Genomic DNA, 11,121 nt, shown 5'->3' with positions numbered 1-11,121 from the left:
GCCCCACAAAGGGCAGGGCCAGGGGATTCCTGGAGGGGGGAAGGGGGCGCACCTCAGGACCGGGTGTCCATGGTCTCTCCCAGCACCTCTGTGCTGGGAAGGGCTGGCTGGGGGCAGGTTTGGACTCCAGGGTGACACTGTTCACCCCCAGCAGCCACAGCAACTCCCTGGGGCCATGCCAGGAGTCCCCACCACCCCCTCCCACCTCCCAGGCAGCACAGCCCCTGCCCCAAACAGCACAGCCAGGCTGCAGCCCCACTCACCGGAGGAGGCCTGGGCCAGCCAGGCTGGAGAGGTTCACCCCGCTGAGGGCCTCCAAGGCTGGCTGGGAGCAGCAGGATTTGAGGGCGTGTGGGCTGGGCCAGCAGCAGTAGCGGTGGCCAGCTGGGTCACTCAGCCGCGGGCAGTAGAAGCCGGGGTGGTAGCGGCCGCCAGGGCCCATGTAGCCCTCGCAGAGGTGCAGGTTCTGCACTGAGACTGCGGCAAGGAGCAGGTGCTTGGTGGGGTGCCACAAAGCCCGAGAGCGGGGTACACGCTGGGCTCAGCCATTACATCGAGGACAGTCAGCATGCCGGCAGCCGACATGGTGCCGGTGGGATGCATTGCCAGCTCTGGCGAGGCAGAACCTCACAGGGATGCGGCAGAGTGGGGCCTGCCCCAGCAGGGACAGGCTGGGCTGGGTGCACCCCAGTCCCGTGGGGCCTTGCCACCACGGCACTCGGTTCTTAGGGTGGGTTTGGGTCATGGCTGGGCTCCAGCAGTGCAGCCCCACAAGGCCCTGGCTCCTGGCACTCCACGTGTGCTGTGACCTCCAGCACTCCCCATCGCCCCAGCAAGGACAGAGACGAGCAAGGAGCGTGATGGCAGCAGAGGGGAGGGGAAAGCCCCAGTCTGGATCTCCCCATGCTGAGCCCCCTCCCCATTCCCCACCACACCCCAGGGACAGCACTTCTCACCCCACAGACACGCTCACACGGGACCAGCCTCACCTCACCTGGCCCACCATCCCAGTGCAGACCTCCCAGTCTCCACCATGGGTCAGCAGGAGCAGCCCAGAAGGGACGAGGCCCCCTCAGGGACAGGGAGGATGGGTTCAGGGAGCAGGAGGAGCAGGAGCAGGGTCATACCTGTCCCGAGGAGGCCAGGGCACAGAGCCGTGGTGAGGAGCAGCCGGAGCAGGAGCCCACTCAGCATCTTCCTGGCCGATACTGGGCAGAGGCAGCTCCGGCTCTGGCGGAGGCAGAAACCACAGCCCCTCCTGCTCCCGCCTCCATCGCGGCCCATCAAGAGCCGCTCGAAGCCATTAGAGCCTCCTGCGCTGGCTGCCCGCTCCGCAGGGACCAGGGCGGGAGGCGGGAGCATTGCTAATGAGCTTCTCGGGGGCCAAGTGCAGGATTGCAGGCGCCTTCCCCACCCTGCAGCGGGTTGCCAGCTCCATGGGTACTGGTTGGGCGCCTCATCCACCTGGGGATCCAGGTGTGGTGGGTGAGGGCCACAGGCCCAGCTGGGCAAGTGGCTGGCCCCTGGGCTGGGGGTACTGCAGCCCCTTGGCAGCCCAGTCCTGGCAGTCAGTGGGCCCTGTGCCCGCAGACTGGCTCCCTGCCAGCCACACCATTAGCCAGGCTCTGGCAGAGCCGCTGGTGTTGCGCTGTGCCAGTGCAGGGCTGTGCCCCCCTGCTCCCCACACAGCCCTGCAGCCCCTTCACACTCCCAGGGTCCTGCCCTGGGCCAGGCTGCCCCTGGGGCCGTGTGAGGGGCTGAGCTGCTGTGGCTGGGCCATACCAGCTCCACACACCTGCCCCTACCCAGGGCTGGGGGTGAGCCCGTGGGATGCGGGCTGTGCCGGAGGCTGTGCGGGAAACCGAGACAGAGCTCAGCCAGCACCACCTCCTCGCCAGCCCTCCCTGCGGCCCTTGGCGCTGGCACCCTGCGCAGTAAATAGCCCCAGGGGGGCCAGGGGAACGAAGCGGCCCCCGCAATCCCCATAGCAATCAGGAGGATGCTCCTGGTGATGTGGCTGCCCACAGCCCCCGGAGCACTGCAGACCGGCAGTACAGGGGTGCATGTGTGGGTGCAGCAGCAGACAACATCCCCCCCATCCCCTCCCTGCTGGGCTGGGCCCCCTTCCTGGGGTGCCAGGGGGGCCCACCATAACGGTCAGCACCTGCCCCTCAGCCACCAGCAGCCCCAGTGGAGACTAGGCTGCCAGGCTGATGCTGAAAGGCTGCTAAAGGGGCTGAATTTGGGAGAGGCCATTCCCACATGTCACTCGGACGCTGCTGCCTGCACAGGGAGCTGTCTAACTTCTGCCTGCACCCCATCCCCCTTACTCCTGCCAGCACCCAGCACTGCACGCCCCTTAGCATGGCTGGGCCAGGCTGGTGCCATCAGCCTCTCAGCACCGGGGATCCCACAGAGCCGAGCGTGGCATAGCCCCAGCAACCCATCCAGCACCCCATGACTGGCCACGACCCCAGCTGCCAGCCTGCCTCCCCGCTGCCTCAGGGCGCTGTGGGTCTCTGGAGCACCATTGCCTGTCCCCCATGCGACCGGTGCAAGAATCACAAACCAGACACAGGCAGGGTCCCATGGAAACAGCCTCATGTTTCCTACAAGCTCCAGGCGAGCTCTGTCTCCAGTCCACAGCACCTCCCCGGCCCCATCAGGCTCCTGGCAGCCCCCATGCTACCCCATGGGTTGCGGGGAGCCCATCCCCAAACGCCGGGGCGGACACCCTCCTGGGCAGCCACGCAAAGGCAGCAGGGTAGCTGTGTCCACACCACGGCCAGTGGCAGAGCCCGGCCCGCTGCCCCTGCCAGCTGCGCTCGGCTTGGAGCAGCGCCTGGCCTGTGGCCTCTACACCCAGGCAGCATCCAGCAGCCTCTGCGCAGCCTGGCCACAGCAGTTTGCTTCTGAAATCTATCTGAGAACACAGGACTAATAAATTAGAAGGCAGCAGCCTTTGCAAGTCCAGCACCTCCTGCCCAGCGCCTGCCTGCCTGCCGTGGGCCCGTTGGCCCAGCCACTCCTGGGCCGCACTGGTGCTGCTGGGCTCGGCAGCTGCTCCCAGCCAGTCTGCTCCTCTCCTGCCCCGGGACACGCTACCCCAGGCGGATGCGGAAAGTGGCGATTTCCATCGGGTCCAGGTGGATGCTGGTGCTGTTGGAGGCCGTGCCCAGCGGGTACATCAAAGTCAGCGAGGTGGGCTGCAGGGAGCCCAGCTCCAGCCCCTGGAACAGGCTGCCCAGGGCCAACTGGGGAGAGAGGAGGGAGAAGGGCAGGCAGCCCAGGTGAGCGGGACACGGTGCCTGGCAGTGCAGCACCGTGCTCGGCGCAGCCCCGCATGCTGTGCCAGCAGCCCCCCATGGCACCCTCTGACCCAGTCCAGGCTCTGCCCTTCCTCGCTGGGGGGTGCAGGGCTTGTAAACACCTCCAGACCCCCTTTATGAGAAACCAACATCCTCCAGCTTTTCCTGGGAAAGGAGCAGAGGGGCTCTGGTTCTGGGGGACCCAGGTCCCCTCCAGCCTCTGTCCCAGCTCGGCATGAGCACAGGATGCCAAAGGCAGAGCTGGCGCCAGACACGGGGGCCCTGGCCTGGCTGTGGCCCAGCAGCAGGTGGAGGCAGCAGCTCAGTCCTACCTTGCCCTGGCTGGTGGTGCAGTTAAAGCCCAGGTTCTTGGCTTCAAGGCTGCAGTCAAAGCCTTTGCGGTGCAGGATCAGGGCTGCCTCAGCCGAGGGTAGCGAGTCATCCTGCCGGGGAGCCGGGGTGTGAAGTGCAAGGCCAGGAACAGCAAGGGCAAGACCTCCCTGAGAGTCCTGGTACCCCCGGGTCATGCCTGCCCCACTCCTGGGACGCAGCTCACCTCTGCCTGCAGCATCCGCAGGTTAAGGATGTGGAAGTCACAGGGGAGGGTGGTGGAAAGGGGCGTGAAGGAGCGCAGGGCTGGCTTCTCCTGGGCCACGGGCATGACCAGGGCCTCGGCGTTCAGGTGCATGGAGGTGATGTGGCTCAGCAGGGAGGGGAAGCTGATGGGGCGCCCGTCCTGCACCTGCCAAAGAGCCCAGGGTCAGGGGAGATGCAGGGCCAGGCAGAGCTGGGACAGGACCCCCAGGGCCTCCTGCTCCTTGCAGCCTCTCCAGCAGCAGTTGGAGAACAGGCACAGGGCACCTGGAACTGCCCCCGCCCAGGCATGACCCCTTCCCCAGTGCCCAAAAACAGGAAGGGCGGCTGCCAGCCAGGCAACCTGCACAGAGCCTGGCTAACCAACAGTCGGACTACGGGGCCTGGCTAGGCTAGTTGCTAGCAGCTAGAGCACGAGACAGGGAGAGATGGTGGGGCCAGGCCGGGCATTACCTCTGGGCTGCCAGTCCTGGCGCTGGGGAAGCCCAAGGCTTTAAACACGGAGGCCAGTTTGGAAAAGAAGCCGGAGCTCTGAACAGGTGACATGTTGCATGCAGAGAGAGCAGCGAGGGGACGGGACAAGAACACGGTGATTACGAGGGCAGCATGGCACTGCCTCCCACCTGTGGGACAGGCCCCACTCTCCCCACAGCCCCCTGCTCCAGCCCGTCCCTGCACAGTGATGACCAGGGGGCCATGGGGCAGCAGGGGAGGAGACCCCGCAGCCAGCCACACCTTCCCAAGGCAGGGCTGGGCTCTGGGCTAGCAGCACCGTGCCTGACACTCATCCTGCAGTGTCACAGCCCACACACCTTGCTGGCAGTGGTGCGGCGTTCCAGGAGGAGGCGGAACCGGTTGCAGGTCCGCTTGTTGTCCTTCAGCCCTTGTCCCAGGCCCCGGTTGTCATCCTGCATCAGGCGCCTGTCCAGGATCACCTCCAGCTGGCCTGCGAAAAGTGGGACCAGCACCCCAGATTTAACAAGGGCCAGCCACCACCCACAGCCCCTCAATGCTCCTACAAGTCGGGGGAGCCCCCAGAAACAGCAGGACCGGAGCACCCTCCTCGCCAGCACCCCACGGCTCTGTGGCAGACTCCCACCCCAGGTCACAGCCCACAGCCCCAGCAGAGCTGGCTCACCGCTGCTGAGGCTGGAGACCCCCAGGGCCTGGGCTGTGTGCAGTGTCAGGCGGCTCTGTGCATCCTGGATGTAAGCCATGGCGGGCATGGGGTAGAAGTTGGCCTGCAGCGGCAGCTTCCGCTGGTACCGACGGGGCTGGATCTGCCGAGGGACAGAGGTCAGTGGCTGGAGGTGGCTCCTGCGGTGGAGGACAGGGACCATCCCCCCAGGGGCAGCTGCTGTCCCTCCACAGGCTGCCAGATACCTGGAAACCGTTGAGGTCTGTGAAGAAGGTGTCATCACTCTCGATGTCGGTGCTGAAGCGCAGGGCCAGCTCCTTGTTGATGTGGTCACGGATGTCCACCAGGCAAGACAGGTCCAGGGACAGGCCCTCCACCCCTGCGGGCAGGCAGTGAGGGGCTGGGCCCCTGATCAGGCAGCATTACCTGGTGCCTCAGGGCTGGTGACCTCCCCGGCACAGCCTCGCATTGTCTCACCTGGCACGTTGTAAAGCCGAACCACGGTCTGGACATGCTGGTAGTAGCTGGCTACCTCCGAGAAGAGGGGTCCCTCTGTCACCCGCACTACTGGGGGGTCCTTGGGGGCATAGGGCTATAGGGGAAGGAAGGCTGCACTGAGGCTGCTGCCTGCAGGAAGGCACGTGGCCATGGCTCGGCTGCCAGCTGGCTCTCAGAGGTGGTCCCTGTACCTTGGCCTCGCCATCAGGCAGAAAGAGATAGGCTCCGCTTTTGTCCTTTGAGGTCCTGGTGCCATAGACAAGGAACTCGCTGCTCACCCTCTGCTCCCGCTCCTCCCCAGCACGGCGGATGCTCTGCGGGCCGGCGCGACGGTGAGCATGTGTTGGGCAAGGCAGCATTGTGTCCCCCCTGCCCTCCTTCATCTCTGTGCCAGCTGACAACCCCCTGCCCTCACCTGCAGCAGCCCTGAGCGGCCCGAGAAGCAGGCATGGAGGTGCTGGTTCTCCAGGCAGAAATCATCAGCGGCGGCCGGGAAGACGTGCATGGGCACGACCTCCTGCTTGCGCACGGGCAAGTCCCGGCCATGCAGGTACAGGCGCACGGAAGATTTCAGCATGGTGTGGCCATCGAGGGACTTGTGCAGCTGCAGCACCCGCAGCCCCAGTGCAGGTAGGCGGGCCAGAACAGACACCTGCAGGCAGCACGCAGAGCTGAGCCAGCCCTTCCAGGGGTGGGCAGCTGCTGGAGCTCGAACCGCAGTACGGGGACACTTGTACCCACAGAGGGCCCACGGGGTGTCCTGGCCGTGGGAGCAGCATGCGAGGATGGGAGCCTGGCACGCAGGATGGGGAGGATGAGGATGGGGACGGGCAGCAGTACCAGGGCACCCATACCTGGTAGACGTCAGGCACAGTGTCAGTGGCGGAGCTCCAGCGTGCGCTGAGCTGGGAAGGCAGTGGCTGCCCCTCCTCAGAGAGCACACGCACGTGCGGGGAGTCCACCAGCACCGGCACCACACTCAGGCGCTCCTGCTCCAGCGGGTTGAATACCACCAGGAACCTGTGCGCGGGGTCACACAGGGATGGGTGCCCCAGCCCCGCAGCGCCCACAGGTCCTGTGGCACCCACCCACTGTTTCACGCAACCCCAGTAGCCCCTGTTGCTGCCCCTCTCCAGCCCCACAAGCCCCCAGGCAGCTCCTACCGGGGCAAGGTGTCCATTCTGAGCACCGTCCTCTCCGGGAGGGAGTCCTGGCTGGGGCGCGTGTCGTCCTGGGGAGAGGAGCAGTCAGAGCCATGCTGAGCCCACCGCCTGTGCCGGCCTGGCTGTGGCAGGGCAGAGTGAGCCATGGGGCAGGGCACTGCTCACCGTGCCGAGGAAGGGTGCAGCGGGGTCGTGGTGGTAGGTGTCCTTGTCTCCCAGCACGAGGTAATGGGCAGCATTGATAATGACGCGCTTGAGGTTGTTGAGGGAGTGGAGCAGCCTGCGGCACAGGCAGAGTGAGCCAGCACGACCATCCCACCAACAGCCTCCACCTCCGCGCAGGACCTCCACACCCAACCACACTCCCACCCGAAACAAGGCTGCACCCTGGACCCCTGCACGCACCGGACTCCATAGTCAACCGCCACAGCCTCCTTGGCGGTGCCGGTGATGGCATCGTGGTGCTGGAAGAGGCCCAAGTTGCGGCGGGCGTTGGTCAGCAGGGCGTAGTCGGAGAGCGGGTACCTGCTGTCAGCACCAGCGCGGCGGGTGTGGGCAAGTGCCAGGCTGTATAGGATCTCTGCCCCCCTGCGCAGGGATGTTGTCACTGAGGGCGCCTGCCCTGGCACCCCAACATTCCGGGCCGAGCAGTGCCAGGACAGAGGGAAAAGGAGATGCCCGCCCAGCCCACACACTCTCTGAGCACAGGGACACAGCTGTGGGGAGGGCAGGGGGGGACACTGGGGCTGGACAAGGGTTTGACACTGCTCGGGCCACCCCCAGCACGTTAGCGATGGGGCGCAAACCACGGGACTACCCAGTGCTGCCTGGAACAGCCGGCACAGAACACCTGCCCCGGCACCCAGCCCGCTTCCCCTCACCGAAGATGGGCCTCCAGCACCCGGTCGAGGCTCTTGTAGAAAGGCCGGGAGGTGTAGTAGCCTGTCCAGTAGTGATCCTCCCGGTCCGCGTAGGAGAAGAAATCCCCGCTCAGCACTGGGAACCCAGGCAGCTTCATCCCCGGCACAATGCCCACCTTCTTATACAGGGCATCAAAGTAGTCGGAGAGTGTCCCAAACTGCGCCTGCAGCACAGCACACACAGCCCTGAGCTGGGAGGGCGCTGGGAGGGTGCTGGGAGGGCACTGTGAGGCTCCCACCACCCCTCCCAGCACTGCCTGCCCTGATACTGGGCTCTGGGGTGGCCTCCCCATAACCTCTGCCTGTGAGGCCCTGCTCCCCGCAGACCCCCTGTGCTGCCCCGGAGCTCTCGGCAGGTACCTGGACATGGAGGTTGGGCCGGGAGTTGAGGAAGTCAAAGATGCGCTGGTAGTTGAGGAACTGGGCATCCCACTCCTGCGGCTTGTCGTAGCGGAAATCGTCTCCCAGGGGCACCAGCAGCACCTTGCTGCGGTACAGCTTGGACTTCTTGCGGTACTGGTCCAGCAGCAGCTGGGCTCTGCCGTGGGGGGTCAGGGCGTGAGGCTGGCTGCTGGCCCGGGCTATGGGGCTTGGAGCCACTCGTCCCTGCCCTGCAGCACTCACCGCTCGGCCACGTTGGCATCAGTGATGGCTCGGGGAGGCACCTTCCACGGGCAGTTGATCCGGCCACCCGGCAGGCGTTTGAAGTCAAACTGGCAGCAGATCTTGGGGTCTGGCCCACAGGTGTGGGGCACATCATAGCTGTAGAAGGGCATCATGTGGCAGAAGATGTCGGTGCTGGTGTCCGGATCTGCGGGACCAAGGGCAGGTGAGCACCAATGACAGCTCTTCCTCGCCTGTCCCCGAGCAGGGGAGCCCATGGGGACAGTGGCAACAGCAGAGACCTGGCACACCAGCTCACCCATGCGGAGCCCAGCAGCCTCCCCCAGAGTGCTGGGCATGGAGGCAGCTGGGGAGTCACCCCAGGGCTGTCCCACAGGCCAAACCCATGCTTGGCTCAGCTTGGCAGCAGAAAGCAGTGGGTAGCTGTTCACTGCTGCCCCCCGCCCTGGCAGGATCTGCCTCGGCAGTCCCCTCCCACAGCCCCTCACCCCATGTCTGTCTCCACATGAACTCCAGGTTCTGGGTGGCAGCGAAGTGCTTCTTGATGGCGTAGTGCACGCGCTGGATGAGCATGCCGGTCAGGTTGGAGCGCTTCAGCAGGTAGGGCATGGTGGAGCTGTGCCCAAAGGGGTCAACGGCCCAGCCTGACCGTGGCATCACGCCTGCAGACACCGAGAGCCATCAGCCCCTCACCTCCCACCAGCAACGGGGCTGCCCGCCAGCACATTGAGCGGGTCCCCAGCCAGTGCTCCCGCCCAGCTCTCACCAATGTTCTTCTCCAGCCACTGGTGCCCCTCGATCAGCTGGTCGATCATGGCGAAGTAGTGAGAATTGGCCTCGTCAGGCATCACCCAGCCACCTGTCACCATCTCCAGCTGCCCGTTGCCAACCAGCCTGCGAGACGGACACACAATATGGGGCCAGCTCGGGCCAGAGCCCCACCATGAGCCCCATGTCTGTGGCTGAGCCTCCCCCCGGCCTTGGAGCCACCTGAGTCCTACCTACAGCCTATACAAGCCCTGGCTGCCATGTCCTCACACTGTCCCCATGCAGACAGACCCCTCCTCAGCACCACATTGGCCAAGACCCCGACCAGAGCCCATCCCCACCATCCAGTTCCCTCTATCCTCACCTATCAACCCTCCCAGGGCAGGGGGGCTGATGAGGGGGCCCCGCCCCACCACACAATCCTGCTCTCCAGGTCCCCCACCCTGCTGAGGGTGCCCTGGGCCCTGCAAGGTGCTGGCAGTGCTCCAGCTCTGTGGCAGCACTTGCGGTTACAGCGAAGAGAAGGAGTTTCCCAGCCCCACAGGGCGAGACTGGCACCCCCCCAGCCCCTCAGGGCCTCCGCTGCTGGCAGCTCTCTGGTTCCCACTCCACGCTGCCATGTTTTTGAGTCTTGTGGCACTGAAAGGTTGCTGGCGCTGCCAGGGCACCCCATGGTGAGCAGCACGGAGCCCGTGGCCACTGACTTCGTCTCCTCAGGGCCCCTCCCTTGCACACCCCGTGCCCGTAGCCAGTGTCTCCCACAGGGCCCTGCCCGCACCGGGCAGTGGGGCCTGGCCAACAGCCCTACCTCCGCACCGCAGCCCGCTTCTGGGAACTGATGTTGTCCCACCACTTGGAAAAGAAGGAGATCTCGGACCAGATGAAGCGCCGGCGTGGGTCCTCCTGCATCTTCAGCACCATGCTGTTGAGGATGTGCTGCGTCTGGTCATAGTAGTACTTGTCGAAGGTCTTGATCCAGCCTGCCAGCAGGGCGGGGGGGTCACTGCACAGGCCCAGCCCCTCCCCAGCAGTAGTACAGGGCAATGGGGGCTTGGCCAGCCCTCCCCCTCCCCTGGCCACCTTCCGTGGCTGCTCACCTGGGTCGTTGTGGGAGTGTGGTACCACAAACACCTGCAGGGGCTCAGTGTCCCACTCGCTGGGCTCATAGGTGATATCGAAGCCCTGCTTCCACACGCCGCCGTCCTGATTGTCAAAGGGCAACAGGGAGTACACGGCCAGCATCTGTCGGGGGGAGAAGGGCTCAGGGCGGACACTGGGCTGAGGGACCTCCAAGAGCACAGGGACCCCATGGACGCCCCAGTACCCCCTGGTGCTGGCAGGGCTGGGCCCAGGGCTGCCAGGCCGAAGTGCCGGTCCCTCACCTGCAGGTCTGGGCTCTGGCCCTTGCCCCCCAGGGCGAACTGGCAGTCCTGTGGGGAGACGGAGAGGAAGCTCGGGCAACTCTCTGGCGGTAGCACCCAGGAGCCATTGGGCTTGTGGTGGGGCAGCACCGGCGGCCCCTCTGCGTGGGCCGTCAGCTCCAGCACCGAGTCTTTGATGTGGCTGATGATCTCGTGGTTCTCCTCCAGTAGCTGCTCCAGCTGCTCGATGCGGTTCTGCAGCACCGAGATCTGACTCTGAGGACACAGATGCCATGGTCAGAGCCCCCGTTGCCCTTCGCTGGGGGGGTCCTGGCACCCACAAGGAACGAGCCCTTGCCCAAGCAGCCAAATGGCCTCAGGCTGTGCCAGCTGGCTCCGCAGGACTGGCCCTGGCCCGCTGGCCTGTCCCCATAGCCCTGCCGCTCACCCTGGGGAAGTTGCCCCCACTCTGGTGGCGCGTTGGGTCGTGCTGCACCCGGTCCAGCATCAAGTAGAGGGAGAAGACAGCAACGCAGAAGATGGCAGCTCCACACACTGTCACCTGCTTCTTCAGCTTCATCCCGGAGGGCCACAGGGACAGACCTGAACTGGGACGGAGAGACGGCAGTGGTCCAGCCAGCCTGGCCACAGGGCTGGGGCTGAGGACAGGATGGGATGGATGGGACAGGAGGGGATGGGATGGGAGAGACAGGATGGGATGGGGCGGGATGGGATGGGACAGGACGG

General features: G+C 65.5%; 3 protein-coding genes across 6 annotated transcripts in view; all 3 read right to left on the bottom strand.

Moving 5' to 3' along the window:
• The window catches only part of LOC113483950, a 2,419-nt gene extending 1,057 nt beyond the window's left edge, over window positions 1–1,362 (bottom strand). Inside the window, exons 1-3 of the mRNA XM_026856024.1 lie at window positions 1,128–1,362; window positions 264–477; window positions 3–29 (exon numbers count right to left, since the gene is read on the bottom strand). Coding sequence (XP_026711825.1) covers window positions 3–29; window positions 264–477; window positions 1,128–1,362 — 476 coding nt within the window. The remainder of the gene's footprint in view (window positions 1–2; window positions 30–263; window positions 478–1,127) is intronic.
• A 187-nt stretch (window positions 1,363–1,549) lies between these two features.
• The window catches only part of FURIN (furin, paired basic amino acid cleaving enzyme), a 33,309-nt gene continuing 23,737 nt past the window's right edge, over window positions 1,550–11,121 (bottom strand). The window contains exons 17-18 of the mRNA XM_026856140.1: window positions 10,288–10,300; window positions 1,550–1,561 (exon numbers count right to left, since the gene is read on the bottom strand). The gene's annotated coding sequence lies outside the window, so the exon portion shown is untranslated. The remainder of the gene's footprint in view (window positions 1,562–10,287; window positions 10,301–11,121) is intronic.
• On the bottom strand, window positions 2,585–11,042 carry MAN2A2 (mannosidase alpha class 2A member 2). Of its 4 annotated transcripts, XM_026856138.1 has the most exons (24): window positions 10,823–11,042; window positions 10,561–10,650; window positions 10,396–10,443; window positions 10,111–10,255; window positions 9,822–9,993; window positions 9,012–9,139; window positions 8,734–8,907; window positions 8,246–8,432; window positions 7,982–8,159; window positions 7,583–7,785; window positions 7,107–7,289; window positions 6,867–6,981; window positions 6,702–6,769; window positions 6,393–6,558; window positions 5,954–6,190; window positions 5,730–5,852; window positions 5,518–5,632; window positions 5,286–5,419; window positions 5,041–5,182; window positions 4,715–4,848; window positions 4,356–4,433; window positions 3,865–4,053; window positions 3,641–3,751; window positions 2,585–3,254 (listed from the first exon to the last, which is right to left on the bottom strand). In XM_026856138.1, the coding sequence occupies exons 1-24, from the start codon at window positions 10,952–10,954 to the stop codon at window positions 3,102–3,104; spliced, it is 3,405 nt and encodes a 1,134-aa protein (XP_026711939.1). In that variant the 5' UTR covers window positions 10,955–11,042; the 3' UTR covers window positions 2,585–3,101. The 4 variants fall into 4 exon arrangements, with proteins under 4 accessions (XP_026711939.1, XP_026711936.1, XP_026711937.1 ...); XM_026856135.1 differs by having other exon boundaries at window positions 10,396–10,650; XM_026856136.1 differs by having other exon boundaries at window positions 3,102–3,254; window positions 3,865–4,050; window positions 10,396–10,650; window positions 10,823–10,954.

This window comes from Athene cunicularia (assembly GCF_003259725.1).
Source record: "Athene cunicularia isolate RWA chromosome 10 unlocalized genomic scaffold, athCun1 chr10_part1, whole genome shotgun sequence".
NCBI lineage: Eukaryota > Metazoa > Chordata > Aves > Strigiformes > Strigidae > Athene > Athene cunicularia.
Note: the sequence above shows the minus strand (reverse complement) of the source record. Positions and strands in the feature narration are given on the sequence as shown.